The sequence below is a fragment of the Pogoniulus pusillus genome, chromosome 28 (genome assembly GCF_015220805.1).
Source record: "Pogoniulus pusillus isolate bPogPus1 chromosome 28, bPogPus1.pri, whole genome shotgun sequence".
Lineage (NCBI taxonomy): Eukaryota > Metazoa > Chordata > Aves > Piciformes > Lybiidae > Pogoniulus > Pogoniulus pusillus.
Window position 1 is genome coordinate 2,853,654 of NC_087291.1, and position 20,245 is coordinate 2,873,898.

General features: G+C 43.5%; 1 protein-coding gene across 3 annotated transcripts in view; it reads left to right on the forward strand.

Moving 5' to 3' along the window:
* The window catches only part of ZNF385D (zinc finger protein 385D), a 595,307-nt gene that overhangs the window by 499,860 nt on the left and 75,202 nt on the right, over positions 1 to 20,245 (forward strand). For all 3 annotated transcript variants that reach the window (XM_064166852.1, XM_064166853.1, XM_064166854.1), the window contains one exon: positions 9,072 to 9,234. In XM_064166852.1, the coding sequence (XP_064022922.1) occupies positions 9,072 to 9,234 (163 nt within the window). The remainder of the gene's footprint in view (positions 1 to 9,071; positions 9,235 to 20,245) is intronic.

Genomic DNA, 20,245 nt, shown 5'->3' on the forward strand with positions numbered 1-20,245 from the left:
CCCCAGCTTTTTTGTAGGCCCCTTCAGATCCTGGAAGGCCACAAGAAGGTCACCTGGGAGCCTCCTCTGCTCCAGACTGCACAGCCCCAACTCTTTCAGTCTGTGGTCACAGCAGAGCTGCTGCAGCCTCTGAGCATCCTCGTGGCCCTGCTCTGGACACACTCCAGCATCTCCACATCCTGCTTGTAATGAGGGCTCCAGAACTGGATGCAGTACTCCAGGTGGGGTCTCACCAGTGTGCAGTAGAGGAGGAGAATCACTTCCCTGGCCCTGCTGGCCACACTTCTCCTGCTGCAGCCCAGGCTCTGGTTGGCTTTCTGGGCTGCAAGTGCACACTGCTGGCTCCTGTTGAGCTTCTCATCCAGCAGCACCCCCAAGTCCCTCTGCTCAGTGCTGCTCTCCAGTCACTCACTGCCCAGCCTGGATTTGTGCTTGGGATTGCCTCGACCCAGCTGCAGGGCCTTGCACTTGGTTTTGTTGAACCTCCTGAGGTTGGCTTGTGCCCACCTCTGCAGCCTATCCGGGTCCCTCTGGCTGGATCCCTGCCCTCCAGTGTGTCTGCTGCAGCACACAGCTTAGTGTCATCAGCAGACTTGCTGAGGCTGCACTCAGTGCCTCTGTCCTTGTCACCGACAAAGATGTCAAACAAAACTGGTGCCAGGACTGATCCCTGAGGGACTCCACTTGGACATGGACCCACATCTATATGTGTATCTATCTTTATTTCTATCATCTATTTCTATATTTCTATATCTATCTCTACTCTATCTGTATCTGCACCCATATATCTGTATCTCTATATAACAGTAACTGTATCTTCTATATCGATATGTCTCTATATCTGTATCTCTTTTCTATCTATATTTATACATCTGTATCTGTGTCTATATCTATCTCTATCTTTAGAGATCATCTATGTCTATATTTCTGTATCTATATCTACAACAAATTTTTATATAGACAAATACATGCTTGTATTGTCATAATTTGGGAAGGTTACAAAGTGTAAGGATTAGAGAGGTCCTTAATTATTCAAGATAGATGCATGGTTGGAATAGATGATCTAGAAGGTCTCTTCCAAGCTGGTTGGTTCTATGAGTCTATGGAATCAGAGGAAACTAATATTTTTCAATAGAGATGCTCAGAGTAAGTTGTACTGCTGAAATAGGCAGAGTTGCATTACAAATAGCCTTGACAAGTGATTTGCTTCTCTGGACATCTTGCCATTCTGTGGGAATAATGCTCATAGACCAAAGTTAAGATACATGTAATTTGCAGAATCAGAGCCCTTGAATTCTAGTTAAGGATCCTTGGGTAATGTCCAGGGTTAACCCACCTGGGGGAGTGATCTTGAACCTGACCCCAGGTGGTCTTGACCCCCCCCCCCAGGGGTGGGTCTGAACACTACCAGATGATGGTGATTAGCCCACTCCCCCTTCCTAAAATCCATAAAAGCAGGGGGACTTGCTGTTTGCTAAGCCAAATTAATTGTCTCAGTTCTAATTTAGATTTCCCACTATAGTTGATAGAAGCAATAACAATGTATAGGATGCCCTTCCCTCTTCCCCCTTTCCCAAAAAAAAAGGAGTTAGATGGAGAGAGAGGAAAGGTTTGCAGACCCAAATAAATAATCTCACTGCTATTTGGAAGTTAAAAGAAGAAAAGTTTAACAATAAATAGAAGATATATGAGGTAGGGAAGTTAGGAAGGTGTAAGGAGGGGAAAACAAGACACAAACCATGTAAATATACAACCAGATTTGATGGCAATGAGTTTTGTCTGCCTCGTGGGTGATGGCTACGTGGTGAGACAAAGAGCAGCAAGAAACAGGAATGGTGATTCCTGGTGGGCAGGAAGGCAGGGAGGGGGAAAGCAAACAGCAAGTCCCCCTGCTTTATGGATCTTAGATAGGAAGGGGGAGTGAGCTAACCGCCATCACTTGGTAGTGTTCAGACCCACTCCTGGGGAGGGGTCAAGACCACCTGGGGTCAGATTCAAGACCACTTCCCCAGGTGGGTTAACCCTGTACAGGTTTGCAACCAGCTATGAAGTAATGATGCTTCTTTTCAGAAACCTCTTTTTTCAAGGATGGGTAATGAAGCCTCCTGGAATCTTGTACCTGTAATCCCTGACTCACACCTCGGCACTGGCAGTGGCTTGTCTTCACATTGCTAGGGTTAATTCTGTGTGTCAAACATGGAAAATGGGAGAAGCAAACCTGGAAACTGTGATGAAAGAGGAAAGTAAGCTTTTTGGTCTTTCTTTCTTTATTTCTCCAATGTGTTGTTTTGCAATCATAAAAGTTTCATAACAGTGGGGTTTAGGCAGAGCTGACTGTGATTAAAAGGTGCTCTGCAATGATACGGAATTTTCCCTTTCTGATGGTACTGAATTTTGTTAGAGAGAATCTCAGATGTTAGATCAGGCATTATTTCTCAGAGGGGACTGGCTTTCATGAAGATGAGTGATTAGAAAACTCAGTATCCCTTTACCAAACATGGAAAGGGAAATCTTCTCTTGATTTCATTTGGCTTCTCTCTTGGCAAGGGTTTACTTGAAACCTCATCTGAGCACAACTTCTAGCACAACTTGGTAATGTCATATATAAAGATGCATATAATTTCTGCTTGCATTTTGCTGCTGTTGAATTCTTAAGTGTAACAGAAGGATACTCTCTTTTTATGACCAGGTGACCCAGCTGGTGGACATGGGGAAGGCTGTGGATGTAGTCTACCTGGACTGCAGCAAGGCCTTTGACACTGTCTGCCATAGCAAACTCCTGGCACAGCTGGCAGCCCTTGGCTTGGGCAGGGACACTCTGTGCTAGGTTAAGAACTGGCTGGAGGGCCAAACCCAGAGAGTGGTGCTGAGTAGTGCCACATCCAGTTGGCAGCTGTCACTGGTGGTGTGCCCCAAGGATCAGTGCTGTTTAATATCTTCAGTACTGTTTAATATCTTCATTGATGATCTGGATGAGGGGATTGAATCCACCATTAGTAAGTTTGCAGCCGACACCAAGTTGGGAGCATATGGATCTGTTAGCAGGCAGGAGGGCTCTGCAGAGGGACCTGGACAGGCTGGGCAGATGGGGACAGTCCAACACCATTAGTCTGAACAAGGCCAAGTGCCAAGTTCTGAACTTTGGCCCAAACAATCCCATGCAGTGCTAGAGGCTGGGGACAGAGTGGCTGGAGAGCAGCCAGGCAGAGAGGGAGCTGGGGGTGCTGTTTGACAGCCAACTGAACATGAGCCAGCAGTGTGCCCAGGTGGCCAAGAAGGCCAATGGCATTCTGGCCTGTATCAGGAATGCTGTAGCCAGCAGGAGCAGGGAGGTCATTCTGCCCCTGTACTCAGCACTGCTCAGGGCACATCTTGAGTACTGTGTCCAATTCTGGGCCCCTCAATTTAAGAAAGATGTTGAGGTGCTTGAATGTGTTCAGAGAAGGGCAACAAAGCTGGTGAGGGGCCTGGAGCAGAGCCCTATGAAGAGAGGCTGAGGGAGCTGAGGGTGTGCAGCCTGCAGCAGAGGAGGCTCAGGGCAGAGCTCATTGCTGTCTACAACTACCTGAAGGCAGACTGTAGCCAGGTGGGGGTTGATGTCTTCTCCTAGGCACCCAATGACAGAACAAGAGGACACAGTCTCAAACTGTGCTAGGGCATGTTTAGACTGGATGTTAGGAAGAAGTTCTACATGGAAAGAGTGACTGGCATTGGAATGGGCTGCCTGGGGAGCTGGTGGAGTCACCACCCTGGAGGTGTTTAAGAGCAGGCTGGACAAGGCACTTGGTGCCATGGTTTAGTTAATTAGAAGGGTTAGATGATAGGTTGGACTCGGCGATCCTAGAAGTCTTTTCCAACCTGGTTAATTCATTGACTCCTCACCTTTCTGAAGGGGCACAGTCTCTAGTCAGTAAGGAACAGGGCTGGCATCAAAAAGTAAGAGTACCTTACCTTTCACTCTTCTTCTCTCTCAATTATCAATTCTATCTGGAAGCTGGGAACAATCACATTTTATGATCTATCTCTTTTGTAGTTTAATGTGCAAGGAAGTACTATTTGAGTAACAATTTTTATGAGCTACTGTTATTTTAACAGTGCATATTATTTTAGTTCCCTTATGGCTGCACTCATAAGAGTGCAAATTTTATTTCTTTTATGAGTCATTGAGGTCCCATATTTTATGTTGCTGTGTTGAAAAAACATATTTATGGGGATTTCTCCAGTTCCTATATCATACTCCTGCAAGGAAGGATAATGGCAGGCATTTTATTTCTGTTAAGGTTGTATTTCAGTTGTAAAAGTTTGGCATAAGCTGATTTGAACCTGTTTGAATGTTTAGGAGAAGTCTGTCTGCTCTCTCATAGGGCTACCACTGCCATGCCAGCTACAGTTACCTTGAAACATAGAAGTTGAAGATTTAAACTTTGAAATAAAAAGAAAAGAAGAAGAAAGATTCACTTTAAGTAGAGACTGGCTAAACCGACAGCACTCTGGGGGGGCAGCCAGTAATGGACAACTCTGCAGCAGCCCTCATACTTGTACATTTGATCAATGTGCTTCTACTTTGAAGAAAATGAATTCATATATTTCAGGAAATGGAAAAGGTCACCAATTTCTGTATAGGCTCTCATTGAGTCTCCATTATGCATCCAACACTCTGAGTCAAAGCTTATGAAGCTGTAACTATGAGGAGTTGTTGTGGAGGGGAAATGAATTGATGCAAGATGGTATTTTCCAAAATGAATATTATTTATTACTGTTGCTATTCAGAACTCTCACCACCCCTGACCACTAATTTTAGTATTATTTAGGTTCTTATGTGGTTATGGAAACATTCTATGGATAATATCTACAGCTAATATAACCAGCAAAATATATAAACATTAATTGAACTGGAAGAGAAGGTTCTTGTGGTCAATGCTGCTTGTGGCAAATATGCTGCTTGCCCAGTAGCTGGGCCCAAGCTCTTTCTGCTCTCTGGCAGCAGGCAGCAGAGAATTACAAAGAGGCATTGAGCATTTACTCACAGATTATTGTTATTACCCTCGCGGGGGCTGGCCACAGTCCAGACAGTGCCCAAATGCTGTCAGGGGACTCTGTCTGGTTGGACGTTGAGGCTTGAATCTTCCTGGCTTCTGGGGACAGGACACAGACAATCTCTGACCTTGTTCTCCTGGCTGCTTCTGGATGATCTGTGTATGTGTGCAGGGATTCTAGGCAGGACCTGCAGGTGCAGAGGCAGATGTGGTGCAGTCTCAGCACGATGTCAGCTGGCCACACAGGCTGATTGTGTGCAGGCATCCAGGGTCTGCTCCTGGTAACTGGCGGCAGTGGAGTTCAGCAGGCAGCACTAAGGCAGTGTGCAGTAGCAGCAGGGCTGGGCACAGCAGAGAGAGCAGGCACAGAGCAGGGAAGCAGAGCAGGGAAGCAAAAGCAGGCTGTTCACCTGCCTATCTCCTTTGATCAATGTGGGCTGAGATTTCATTGCCCTTTGGACACAGAACAGCCACTCAGGATGGCAGTTAGCCAAACCTTACCCTATTAGGCAAAGCCACAGGCTCACTTTTCCCTAATTTGGGAACAGCACAGGCCTTGCACTAGGCAGGCACAAGCTAAGTGTGTGTACCATACACCACAGGACCCTGGGCAGGGCAGACTCTCTGGTTCCAGGTCCTTTTGTGTCCGTTTCCTGCTCTTGCCTCTGGTGGAGCATACAAACATGCCTAGGCAAGGCAGGACATGTGTAAGCCTATTTTGGGCATATCAGGCCTACCACAACAGAAGTTGTAGGGATGAGAGCTATGGATGCAAGAGACATAAATCTGGGGTGCTCTGGCAACAGTTTTGTGAAGAAAGGTGTGCTGTTTATCAAACCTATGTCAACATGTAAGGTTCATTGTTAAGGACTGTGTTCTACCGTTCTGATAGTTGAAGAATGTCACTCTTAGCTAGGGAAAAGAAGTGCAGTCAGAATCTGCAGGTGACTGACAATTAAATTTGACTAGAATCTGTAAGAACAGTCGACATGATAGTGACATGAGGATGCACTGTATGTCATTTTTAATGCATTGTCATATCTTGGCACCAGTCTTTTAGTTTAGCAATAATTAACATCCCTTGACTGTCCGTATTTGGCTTTACAAGTTGTCTCAATGTTATGTGTTGGGAATTCTAGGAGGTGCATGATCATGGTGTTTCTGCTCAAGTTGTTTCTAATTAATAACTTCACTGTCCAGTGTTCTTTCAATAAGGGTACCTCATACAGTATTTGCATTATTTAGGCATAGAGGAACTGGCTTTTCAACCAAACCGAATGATGCGTCTCACTATGCAACAAAAACATATGCATGTGTGTATATCTATGCATGTATACACATACACATATATGTGTTAATTGGTTTTGACAGGGTCTCCCCTTTCCTGCTCACTTGGAGATTCTCACATCTCAGGCATCTGGAAAGAATCGTCACTCTTCATGAAACCTTGAAGTCATAAATCTCAAGATTAATTAATATGCACTCACTGTGATGTTCACTGCAACTTTCTCTGTCTGCAAAATTCAACACATTAAATAAAGGGCTGATGACTAACACGTGTCAGATAATGCAGGATTCTTCTACTGCATGACAAGCTTAGTGAGATGATTGACTATCTTATTTTAGCATGGACTCATAGAATGGTTTAGATTGGAAGGGACCTCAAAGATCATCCAGTTCCAACCCCCCAGCACAGGCAGAAACACCTCCCACTAGAACAGGTTGCTCAAGGCCTCATCCAACCTGGCCTTCAACACCTCCAGGGAGGTTGTGATCTTTGATCACATTGGGTGATTCTGTGCTCCACAAACTTCCTGGGCAACCTGTGCCAGTGTCTCACCACCCTCGCTGGAAAAACCTTCTTAACATCTAATTTGAACCTCTGCCAATTTAAACCCATTACTCCTCATCCTGTCATTCCAAGACCTCATCAGTAGTCCCTCCTCAGCCTTCCTGCAGGTCCCCTTCGGATACTGGAAGGCCACTCCAAGGTCTCCTCAAAGCCTTCTCTTCTCCAGGCTGCAGAACTCCAACTCTTGTAGCTTGTCCTCATAGCAGAGCTGCTGCAGCCCTTTGACTTTGTAGCCACTAAATAACATCCTTTTTAAAATCTTTTCTCCTTCCTCTCTGATTCCACAATTGAAAGCATTTTACCTTTCTTTTGCATTCCAAATATCTGTTGTTCTTTCTGGCCAGAAACAAAACAGTGACCTCTATGTGTCCTTGGGCTGGCCCAGCATAGTTGCATTTCCTTTGTTCTGCTCTGTAGGAGCTGAACTTTGGCTAATTTTTCTAGTCTTAATATTTTTTCTTTCAAGTAAGAAAGGAGTTTCTTTCAATAAAATGTTAAGTTCAGCAATAAAAATACAAGGAGATTCTCAAGCTATTAACTTATGAAGTGGAAGACTATTTTCTTATGAGTTTAATTACAAAACAAAAAGAATTCTGAATAGTCATACAAATTCCATGGGGGGTGTATAAAGTTCAATCTTCTAAGTCAAATACTTGTGAAAAATATGTTCACAACATAAACAAAAAGCTGGCATCAACTCTTAGAAGAATGAAGACACTTTCAGTGCAATATATAAATCTTGGTAATGATGCACATACAAATCTCATTTTTGCTTCATGATATCAAGTAGCCAAAATATATTTGGGACAGTGGAAAGAATTTTTGTGACATTTTTCCTTGGAAAGGATGCTCATAGCTTTGAATTTCAGATGCTGCTTTTTGTAGCAGGTGAACAAAAATTCTTCCTTTTGGGTTTGTTCTTTTTTTAAACAAAGAAAATTGTATATTTGCCTCCCGTTCAGTTAATTCGTGGTGATTGGCTTTGAAGAGTGTTTTATGTTTTGATTTCTTTTGTTTGGGCTTAGTTTTCTTTTGCCTTTTTTTTTTTGTTTTGTTTTGTTGTGGAGTTTTTTGTTTTGTTTTGTTTTGTTTTGTTTTTCCCTATCAGTGTTTGCTGAGAAGTTCCTGATTCCATTGTTGTTTGTGCAATGTTCTTTGAAGGAAGCTTTGAGAAAATCTCTAGTTTGAAATAGAGTCATAGAATGGTTTAGGTTGGAAGGGACCTCGAAACTCAGCCAGTTCCAATCCCCCTGCCATACCCAGGGACACCTCCCACTAGAACAGGTTGCTCAAGGCCTCATCCAAGCTGCCCTTGAACACCCCCAGGAAGGTTGTGGAGCACAGAATCACCCAATGTGATCAAAGATGATCAAAGATGATTCTGTGCTCCATAACCTCTCTGGGCAAGCTGTGCCAGTGTCTCACCACCCTCACTGCAAAGAACCCTTTCCTAACATCTACTTTGAATCTCTCCTCTCTGCCAGTTTAAGCCCATTCCCCCTTGTCCTGTCATTACAAAGCCTTGTCAATAGTCACTCCTCAGCCTTTGTGTAGGTCGCCTTCAGATACTGGAAGGCCACTTTAGGGTCTCCTGGAAACCTTCTCTTCTCCAGGCTGCAGAACCCCAACTCTTGGGGCCTGTCCTCATAGCAGAGCTGTAGCAGCCCTTTGAGCATCTTTGTGGCCTGTTCTGGACTCACTCTAACAGTTCTACATCCTTCTTGTGTTGGGGGCTCCAGAACTGCACACAGGACTCCAGGTGGGGTCTAAAGAGAGCAGAGTAAAGGGGAAATGGAAACTTCTGGAAAAGTGCAAAGCTACTCAGATGAGAGTACTTTTCTTCCTGTTGCCTGAGAACTGTTTTTTAACTGCAAAAGCAGAAAAAGGTTATTGATAAAAAGACTACTATTAGCATGGTAGACTAAAGCAAACTTTATTTCAGTCTGAAAGCAATCTACTATTATATAGTAATACACAATAGAAATTTATTACATTGGGGTTCCCTGAGGTTTTTTTCCCATTGTTTTCCAAGCATCATTCTAAAGATAACTTTTGGTTTGGTCACTACTTAGACAATATGAATGGTACCCATTATTGAAAGGTAGTCTGTATTTGTATCAATACAGAGAATGCCAGTTTAGAAATGAGCCTGATTGCATGGTTCATTTTGTTCTCCTTTGTAGAGCCAGGCTGCGGCCCACTACAAAGGCACTAAACATGCCAAGAAGCTCAAAGCACTGGAAGCCATGAAAAATAAGCAGAAATCTGTTACTACCAAGGACAGCGCAAAGACTACCTTCACTTCCATCACTACCAATACCATCAATACCAGCTCTGACAAAACAGGTTAAGCGACAATCTTTGTTGGTTTCGGTTGGGTTTGCTTTTGGTTGGGTTTCTGTGCTTTCTGTGCCTTTTTATTTTGTTGTTGTTGTGGTTTTGGTTTCCCTTCTTTAATTCCATGTCTGTTTAGTTATGTGCTTACCACATTGATTCATGCTCGTTCCATCTTTCTGTGTGATATTGATTTCTTTTAGTCCTTTCAGTAGGCTGGTGAGAGTATAACGGCCACATAACTGATTTCTCTTAGTGAAAAGAGGCTTGTCATTCATTTAGGACAAAATGGAATAATCACAACTTGTTTAATTTTATAGTGGCTAAATTATTACATATGAACTGCTCTTAATCTCCTACTCTATATGCAGTATCTCTCTATAAATAATTACATATTGCATATCTCTTTTAACTGCTTACAACGCAGCCAGTCACACTACTTGCATCTAGAAGCCTCTTACAAAAGCATTGCTAGGAAAAATCTAATTTGCATAAATTTCAAACATTGCATTATGTTTGTTTCAATGGCAATAGAATGGTTTTGAGCTGGCAAATAGCTGTGTAACATCTATTCTGCACAATCAGGTAAGTGTTGTTGGTGTCAATTGTTCTGCTTAAATGAATCTTATAGTTTATATTATTGTGTGGGGAAAAGGTACTCCTCTATGTAAGTATTTCATAAAGGCTACAAGATTAGTTCGAGCTCACATTTTAAATATGTGACTGTTGTACTGGAAATTTTGGAGGAAGGTTGGAAATTCACTCAAGGATGGTCTAGTATCTCATAAAGTATGAAGGGTTAGAGTTTGAATGTTTATTCATAGTCAACTCCCTTTCTCAAACAAGCTGAAACCAGCTACAACAACAACAAAAAAAGACAAACCTGTGAAACAAGAGATGTTTGTGTTGGTAATTAAAGTTGCTCACTTGGAACCATTGCTGATAGTGTAAGGTTAGAAGAAGTAAATGGTTTTACACTAACCAATTATAGCGGAGGAAAAGAAGTGCCATGCGGTTGTGTAGTGCTTGCCTTTAGAGTCAGCTTTGCTATATTTGTTAGAGACAGGTAACCTCTGTGTCCATCTCTGAGTATCCTGAGTACTGTTGTTCTGTGATGAAAGAAATTGTGCGTGGGAGAATAAAGATGATGTCAGAAGCTATTTATGAAAAGAAATGTATTTCTACACATGCAAATACAGTTTCTTTTGTTCCTACTGTTACCTGTTGACATGTTCCCAATGTAAGGAAGTGTGTGGAAAAGGTGCTTTGTTTTCTATAAAATATAGTCACATATATCAGGGGAAAAAAAACAGCTGAAGAGAAAAAAAGACACCTCTTTAAAGATTTAAAATGTATTATTCAAAAACTTTTATCTTTAAGATTTAAAATGTATTATGCAAAAGCTCTTATCTCATGCTGTGTAAGTTTGAAGGATTTTCCAAGGTGCCTTAAATCCAGTCTGAGCCTTTCCATCAGGCTTTGAGTTAGATCCCTGACAACGTATACGAATGGTCTTGTATCTAAGGTCAGTAGTGCAAATCAGTTTTATATCAGCACGTATAAGAAAACAGCAGAACTATAGTTGCACACCCAAGCAGTGGCCTAGGAGTGGAGTTTCCTCATCTTTGCACAGTTTTTTCTGACTTCTTGAATTCATTTCATACAATGTGTGTATGTGAATCTATATGTATCCTGTGCTAGAGGTACTAACTTTAATGATATTCTAAAAGACACATATTGACGTTGACAAACAGCCCAAAATGTGACCCAAAAAACCTAAATTACTGGGGCAGCTAAAAAGATCACATTTTCTCTCAAATACAGCAAAGTAAGAACATCATTGGTAGGATTTCCTTTCTTTTCCAGTTGTTAGGTGTCTTCAATCTTCTTGACAGTACTTCTAAGATTAAAGTAATTTCTGAAAGTCAGAGTCACCTCAGAGTGTACTATGCTGTTATCATTTACACATTTGTAAATGACCACTGTTGCAAAGCGCGGGAGGGGATGGGAACTGAAGACGGCCCAATATGAGCTAGCTACCCAAGCTCCAGTTCTTTATTGAGAGCATCAGACTCCAAGTTACAAAGCACATACTTTCAATTAGGGTGAAAAGTGTGAAATACATACAGCATACAAGTGATCCTTTTCCTTATCATTTGGTGCATCTAAATATTCGAGTATGCATAATCTTCCCTACTTGCGGTTACTGCAGAAGCATTTTTAGTGCACCTGAGTATTGGAATTTGCATATTCCTCCCAATTCCCTCCTGCTTTGCACACAGCCCCACAGAAGCTGTTTATCAGAAGGCTCAAGGACAAATTCCTCTGAGCTTCTCCACACACAGCGCTGTGGTTTACTGCAGTTCCAATACACTCAGACCTCACATCCAAAGCTTGATTGTACACACTTCTAGGGGCTTGTGCCCCCCATTTCCCAGCTAGTTCCCAACAGCAAAGGAGAAATTAATTGATGTGAGATGATATTTTCCCCAAATTAATATTGTTTAGTGATGTTGCTATTCAGAACTCTGGCCACCCCTGACCATTAGTTTTAACAATATTTCGGTTCTTACACAGTCATGGAAACATTCTATGGGCAATATCCAGATCTAGTTATAACCAGCAAAATACATAAACATTCATTGAACTGGAAGAGAAGATTCCTGTGGTCAAATGCCTCTTGTGGTCAATGTGCTGCTAGATGGACTCAAGGAGCTCTTTTTGCTTGTGGCAGAAGGCAATGAAGAATTACAAAGAGGCATTTAAGCATTTACTCACAAATTATTATTACCCGCTCGTGGGGGCTAGCCACAGTCCAGACAGTGCCCAAATGCTTTCAGAGGATTCTTGTCCTGTCGGACCTGGTACTTGATTCCTCCCAGGCTTCTGGGGAAAGGCACACAATCTCTGACCTTAGAAATCCTGGACACACACAAATGGTTCTCTGGACCATTTGTGTGTGTCCAGGATTTCTAAGCAGGACTTTCAGATGTAGAGACAGATGTTGTGCAGTGTCAGCATGATATCATGCTGACCACACAAGCCAATTGCATGTAGGCATCCAGGTCTGCTCCTGGCAACTCATGACGGTGGAGTTTACCAGCAAACAATAAGGCAGTGTGCAATAGCAGCAGGCAACGTCAGAGCACGGCAGAGAGCAGGGGAGCACTTTGTTCACCTATGTATCTCCTTTTATCAATGTGGGCTGAGATTCATTGCCCTTTGGACACAGAACAGCCACTCAGGATGGCAGTTAGCCAAACCTTACCCTATTAGGCAAAGCCACAGGCTCGCTTTTCCCTAATTTGGGAACAGCACAGGCCTTGCACTAGGCAGGCACAAGCTAAGTGTGTGCACCTTACACCACAGGGCCCTGGGCAGGCCAGGCTCAGTGGCTACAGGTTCTTTTGTGTCTTTTTCCCACAGTTGTCACTCTCATAGAGTAGAAAAACATGCCTAGGCAAGGCAGGACATGTATAAGCCTATCAGGCCTACCACAACATTCACATATTAAGTAAAGCATTCTGATAACAATATGAGATTCTGAGGGAATAGTTGTACTAACGAATATAATCCATTAATTAATCTTTCATAACTGAAAATAAACTCTTGTACTAAGTTGCCACACTTGAGATCATTTGAAATAAAATCTTTTTCTGCAGTAATTTAAGGGTAGCCAAGAGAGCCAATGGCATCCTGGCCTGCATCAGGAACAGCGTGGCCAGTAGGATGAGGGAGGTTATTCTGCCCCTGTACTCAACACTGGTCAGGCCACATCTTGAGTACTGTGGCCAGTTCTGGGCTCCTCAATTCAAGAGAGAGGTTGAGGTGCTGGACCATGTCCAGAGAAGGGCAACAAAGCTGGTGAGGGGCCTGGAACACAAACCCTATGAGGAGAGGCTGAGGGAGCTGGAGAAAAGGAAGCTCAGGGCACACCTCATTGCTGTCTACAACTACCTGAAGGGAGGTTGTAGCCAGGTGGGGTTGGTCTCTTCTGCCAGGCAGCCAGCAACAGAACAAGGGGACACAGTCTCAAGTTGTGCCAGGAGAGGTCTAGGCTGGATGTTAGGAGGAAGTTGTTGTTAGAGAGAGTGATTGGCATTGGAATGGGCTGCCCAGGGAGGTGGTGGAGTCATCATCCCTGAAGGTGTTCAAGCAAAGCCTGGCTGAGGCACTTATTACCATGGTCTGGTTGATTGTCTAGGGCTGGGTGCTAGGTTGGACTGGATGAGCTTGGATGTCTTTTCCAACCTGGTTGATTCTATGATTCTAAGATGAATACTTAATGCCAAAGGCACTAAGGATAGGGTTATGTTCACATTACCTCCAATATATATCATGTACAGCAGTGGTTTCTTTCTTTTCCAGTTGTTAGGTGTCTTCAGTCTTCTTGATAGAGCTTCTCAGATTAAAGTAATTTCTGAAAGCCAGAATCACCTCAGACTGTACTACCCTGTGATCAACTAAAACATTTGTAAATGATCACATATTGAGTAAAACATTCTGGTAACAATACGAAGTTCTGAGGGAATAGTTGTACTAATTAATATAATCCATTAATTAATCTTTCATAACTGAAAAGAAACTCTTTTACTAAGTCCCCACACTTGTGATCATTTGAAACAAAATCTTTTTCTACAGCATGTTAAAGCTCTCTGCTGAAGATGAATACTGAGTCCCAAAGACATTGTGTATAGGGTCATGTTCACATCACCTCCAATCTATCATGCACAGCAGTGGTTAAATGTTGAATTACGTGTCAGTCACAATACATTGGTCAGGACTTCAGTCCAGTGGCTCTGCATACCCTGAAGAGTTCCAGCAAACAAAACATCATCTGGAAATCTACATTCCTCTGCAATGAAGAGTGTATGGTATGCAAACTGATACAGGAGCTAATGCAGCAATTTGTTACCTTACTTATTCTGGAAGGATTTTGTTAGATGTGGCACAGTTGTGTGTTATTGCAGTAAAGAGTGGCGAATGTGCATCCCACCCTGTAAGCAGACTTCCTAAGTGATTCCTGGTGCTTTAACTGTATAACATAAAATACAAGGTAATTTTGGTCATCCTGTGAAAGTCACTGGGTTTTTTCACTCCTTTAAACAAAAAATCAGCACTCCTCTCAGTGTAGTATCATCTGGAATCTTACTGAGGATGTGCTCGATCTCCTCATGCAGGTAACTGATAAATATATTAAAGAGAACTTCCCCCAGTACAAGCCCTGTGAAGCACCACTTGTGACCACTCACCATTCACCAGCAGTCTTTAAGCCTGGCCATCCAGCCATTTTTTTCACCCAGTGAAGCATCCACCAATCCAAGAAATGAGCAGCAGTTTTCTCCAGGAGGATGCTGTGAGAGAAAGTACAAAGGCTTTGCTAAAGTCCAGGTAAAAGACATCCACGGTGTTTTCCTCAGCCACTAATTAGGCCACCTTGTGAGACCAGGTTCATCAAGCAGTACCTGGATCACAGGGTGTTAGGGGTTGGAAGGGACCCAAAGAGACCATCGAGTCCAACCCCCCTGCCAGAGCAGGACAATCCTATCTAACACAGATCACAGAGTGTCTCGGTTCTAATTTAAATTCCCAGAGACACAAATATATTTGATAGAACCTAATAACAATTTATTGAGTGCCCTTCCCTCTCCCCCCTTCTTTCCCAAAAGAAAGAAATTAGATGTAGGGAGAGGAAAAGATAAGCACACCCAAATAAATAATCTCACTCGATTTGGAAGTTAAAAAGAAGAAAAGGTTAACAATAAATTTAAAAGGTATCTGAAGTAGGGAAGTTACAAAGGTACAGGGAAGAGAAAAACGCAATACAGACATATGTGGATACAACCAGATTTTTTGATGGTAATGGGTTTGTCCACCTCATGGGTGATGGCCACGAGGCAAAATAAAGAGGACCAGGATGGTGATACTGGTAGATAGGGAGCACAGAGAACAGGAAGTCTCCCTGCTTTTATAGACCTTTAGACAGGAAGGGGGAGTGAGCTAACCATGAATCACCTGGGGGTGTTCAGACCCACCCCTGGGGAGGGGTCAAGACCACCTAGGGTCAGGTTCAAGTTTACTCCTCCTGGAGAGTTAACCCTGTACACAGAGGAACAAACCCAGACAAGCCTTGAAAGTCTCCAGAGAAGACGACCCCACAACCACTCTGAGGAGCCTCTTCCAGTGCTCTGTGATCCTCGCAGTAAAGAAGTTCCCCCTTGTGTTGAGGCAGAACCTCTTTTGCTGCAACTTACACCCATTGCTCCTTGTCCTATCCCAGGGAGCAGTGAGCAGAGCCTGTCCCCCCCTCCTGGCAGCCTTCAGATAGTTATAAACATTTATCAAATCTCCTCTCAGTCTTCTCTTTTTCAGACTAAAAAGTCCCAAGTCTCTCAGCCTCTCCTCATCAGCCATGCCCTCCAGTCCCCTAATCATTCTCCTACCCCTTCGCTGGACCCAATCCAGTAGATCTCTGCCCCTCTTCAACTGTGGAGCCCAAAACTGAACACAGCACTCAAGATGGAGTCTCAGCAGCACAGAGTAGAGGGGGAGGAGAATCTCTCTAGAGGGGGAGGATCTAATCACTTGTTTGCTGTGCATGTGCATATTTGAATGAAAACTCTTTCAAACAATCATAGCCTGCAAGAGATGCTCTGATTCTCATGTCATTCGCTTTGAAATTAGAGATTGCTGATTCATAACTGTCACTTCTCTTAATCACCTGTGGAGAATTCATCCCAAACCAGTACAATTCCCCTGTGCTACAGCATTTTTTTGCTCTAAATCGCCTGTGCTTCGACTTTTCTGCATTTCAGACAGGCTGTAGCTAACTGCAGTGCAAACTGTTATCAGCGTTCCACAGACTGTGGGACCAATTTTGCGTCAGCGCTCGATGGCAATTTGGAAGACAATAGCTTCTTTTCTGACCTCTGTGCAGAACCAGGGCATTTTCTTTCTCTTCAGAGTGTAGCTAAATGGCAATAGAAAGATTACAGTAATTTATGTGTGCCTCAATTGATCGTGAATGTGCAATAAAAATCCTTCTTTGCTGCATCTACATATGCTGAGAGTTTCATCATATGAACACCATGTGTTTTCTGTGGAGCCAGCTGCTTTGGATTGGGATTGCCTTGACAACAATTTAATGCTTGAATAATCCTGCAGATAGAAACCACTCTCACTCACAACATCTGTATCATCATATTGAATCGGTATGAAATTCCAGAACTAACAATGGTAGTGCTCCTGGAGCTGAAAAATATTTCCTATTGGAATATTAAATATGGTCTTTCAGAGTATCTCAGGTAACTGCATCCAGTTCTGGAGCCCTTATTACAAGAGGGATGTGGAGATGCTGGAGCCTGTCCAGAGAAGGGCCATGAGGATGAGCAGAGGGATGGAGCATCTCTGCTATGAGGACAGACTGAAAGAATTGGGGCTGTTCAGTCTGCAGAAGAGGAGACTCTGAGGTGACCTTCTTGTGGCCTTCCAATATCTGAAGGGGGCCTACAAAAAAGCTAGGGAAGGACCTTTTAGGCTACCAGGTAGTGACAAGACTAAGGGGAATGGGGCAAAGCTGGGGGTGGGGAGACTGAGAGTGCACATGAGGAGGAAGTTGTTGAGCATGAGAGTGGTGAGAGCCTGGAATAGGTTGCCCAGGGAGGTGGTTGTGGGCCCATGGCTGGAGGTGTTTAAGGCCAGGCTGGCTGAGGCTGTGGGCACCCTGATCTAGGGTAGGGTGTCCCTGGGCGTGGCAGGGGGGGTGTAGCAAGATGACCCTTGTGGTCCCTTCCAACCCTGACTGATTTTGCAGTTCTATGAAATGTCAGCCTCTGTGTGTCCATGGTTGTAACTGCTAGAAATCTGGGGAGTAATCTTCTGTTTATGAGATATACTTTTTCACTAATTAATCAGTACTGCTCTAAAAACTGGATCAAGCACTGTAGCATATACCTGCATGTCATGGTTTGGGAAACAGAATACCTTTCCAATGAAGCAGAGGCCACAGGAGGGCTCCCAACCACCCTTCCAACTTTTTTCCACCCCTCTATCTTATCCCAGAGTCTGCCTTATGTGCAAAGTGAGTTTGGAGGATCGGCAAGGGGGATTAGAAGCAGAATTAGTTGGGTTACACAGGGAGAAAACCACAGACACTGACTCCGACAGATAGAGACTCTCACACTGTGTCCTATCTCTGTGTTCTTGCTTTTTATATGTCAGCAAGCCTATGAGTGAAGCAGACATCACCATTGTTTTCTTCTCACACCCTATAATCTAATTTCTCATTAAAATTTTCCCCTTTGCCTCAAACCAGCACACTGCATAATGACTCTTTCTTCATAGTGTGTTTGTTCTTATTATGGAAATGGCGTTGACACTAGCCAGTAGGATGGATCTGAAGGTTCTGCAGTTCTAGGCATTTGGCTTTGAAAAAATAATATGGTGTTGCAGTCCTAGTTCTTCTTTTACATTTTTAGTGTAAAAACCATCAGATTCAGAAGCCTGTTTACTGTTGCAACATTGTTTATTCTGTCAAGTTAGGGATTAATACAGAACAGAGCCAGAATTTCTTGATCTAGTACGTGCCGAGAAGTGGTTAGCTTTTTAGAGTCTGGAATTTTTCAGATGAGAAGTGTCTGCTTGGAAGACTATAGCTTGGAAGCAACAGAAGAGTAGATAGGTCTAAATTTAAGCCATCCATGTTTTTTCAAGCTGACATCATATTGTTTGGACAATGTAGAAAGTACTTGTTCGTTATCTCTGTGAGGGCTGGTTTGGTTTTGTGTGGGAAGTTTCTAAGCCATAGGTGACCTCATCTCCAAAGATGCTTTAGGGCTTGCTTAGATTATTTTCTATTTGTTGCTCATGTCACCTCCTCCCCATGCCTCAACCAAGAAGAGAGGAGAGCATGGCTGAGAATGTAAGCAGATACTGTACTACATTTGGAGCCCTTACTGTACAATGCCCTTACAGCTACATTCTGAGTGATCCAAAGACAGCCCAAACTGGAACAATCATATTAACGAACATGGGAGAATCTGCTTTGCCCAGTCCATTCCATTGGCCATTCATGTTACAGAAACTCAGCACAGCAGAATCCAAAGTTCTAGGACCAGCCTATTGTCATGGAGGGGTTTCTGCCACCTACGCCGGTTGTGGCAGAGGGGAAAAATGAATTGATGCAAGAGGGTATTTTATAAAAATATCTATTTATTAACTTCAGTATTTTCAACTCTCACTACCCCCAGCCACTGAACTTCAGTATTAATATTTGTTCTACACGGCTACGAAGACATTATGGGAATATATCAAACATTAGCTATTATAACAACTAGCATACATTCAAACTATTAACAGAGAGAGTTTGCCCCATGGCTTAATGCTGCTTGGGGTCATATACTACTTGCCCAGCAAGGGTGGGCTGAAAGCTGTTTTTCTGCTCTATGGCAGAGGCAATAGAAATTACAGAGGCATTGGAGTATTTACTCATAATTCTGATTAATCAGTAATCACCCTCTGGGGCTAATGTCACAGCCTATGCCTAGTGTCCAATTCTTCAGGGTCTCTGCCTGTGGACTTTGAGGCTGGAACCCTCCAGCTTCAGGGGAAATAGTCTCTGACCTTGTGCTGCTGGATTCTTCTGGCTGCTCTCCCCAGGGATACGTAGGCAGGATCTCAGGTGCAGAGGCAGGATGCCGTGCTGTCTCAGCATGGTCTAATGCTGGCTACTCAGGCTGATCGTGTGCAGACAAGTGAGTCTGCTCCTGACAACCTGTGGCAGTGGCACACACCAGGGAATCATATAAAGGTAGGCATAAGTGAGATCTGCAAGTATGTACGCAGGCAGGCAAGCAAGCAGTGTGGGGGAGCAAGCAAGTAAGCCTGTGTACCCCTATTTATTAAATGTGGGCCAAGAATTAATAGCCCATTGGCCACTAGAATGACCAATCAGGTTGGCAGTCAGCCAAACCTTACCATACTAGGCAAAAGCCACAGGCCTGGACTCCAAATATGGGAATCACATGGGTCTAGCACTAGGCAGGCACGAGCTGGGCGTGTGGGGGCTTACACAAACAGGTGTCCTGGGCAACTGACTTTATGGCACCAGATCTGTTGTGCCTCTTTGTGCTCGTTTTAATATGTTTACCTCTGGTGCAGGCAGAGAAACATGTCCAGGTAGGGCAAGGCATAAATAAGCCTATTTTTGGGCCTACAGTCCCTCCACAACACCTATCCCTACATACTTATAATAGACATTTCTGGAAACAGGCCAAAGCTGAGTATTTTTATTACAGCCTACAAAAAATCTGCATGAAAACAATGATCTAATAGCAAAGCAACTCCTAGTAGTAGTTGGGACATCTGGCAATATTAAAAGTGGAAAATAGTTAGCTTCATTCCACAGCCAAGCCAAAATCCTCTAAACACCAAGAAGTATTATAACATGCACAAAATCCCATGGGATTCTCATAATCATTTCACTAAAGCTATTAGGTTTGCCTCAGGAATTAATAATGAATGTTCTCTGGGCAAAGTTCTGTTGTATGTCAGGGAAAACTGGGGGCAGTATATATTTTTTTCTAGCTTCAAATCTGTAATTTGTCCTCCTGACTCCTCGCAGAATAAAAGGGCTTTTTGCTGCCTAGAGACTGCAGATCTGTGTGCTACACATTTGAGGAGTTCTGTAACAAAGTCATATAATAGTGAATTTAAACATGAGACCAATTCCTTTAGCCAAACAGCATGAAATGCAGAGTTCAAGAGGAGCAGTGTGGCCAGCAGGACAAGGGAGGTTCTTCTGCCCCTGTGCTCAGCACTGCTCAGGCCACACCTTGAGTGCTGTGTCCAGTTCTGGGCTCCTCAATTCCAGAGAGATGTTGAGGTGCTGGAAGGTGTCCAGAGAAGGGCAACAAAGCTGGTGAGGGGCCTGGAACACAAACCCTATGAGGAGAGACTGAGGGAGCTGAGGGTGTGCAGCCTGCAGAAGAGGAAGCTCAGGGCAGACCTCATTGCTGTCTACAGC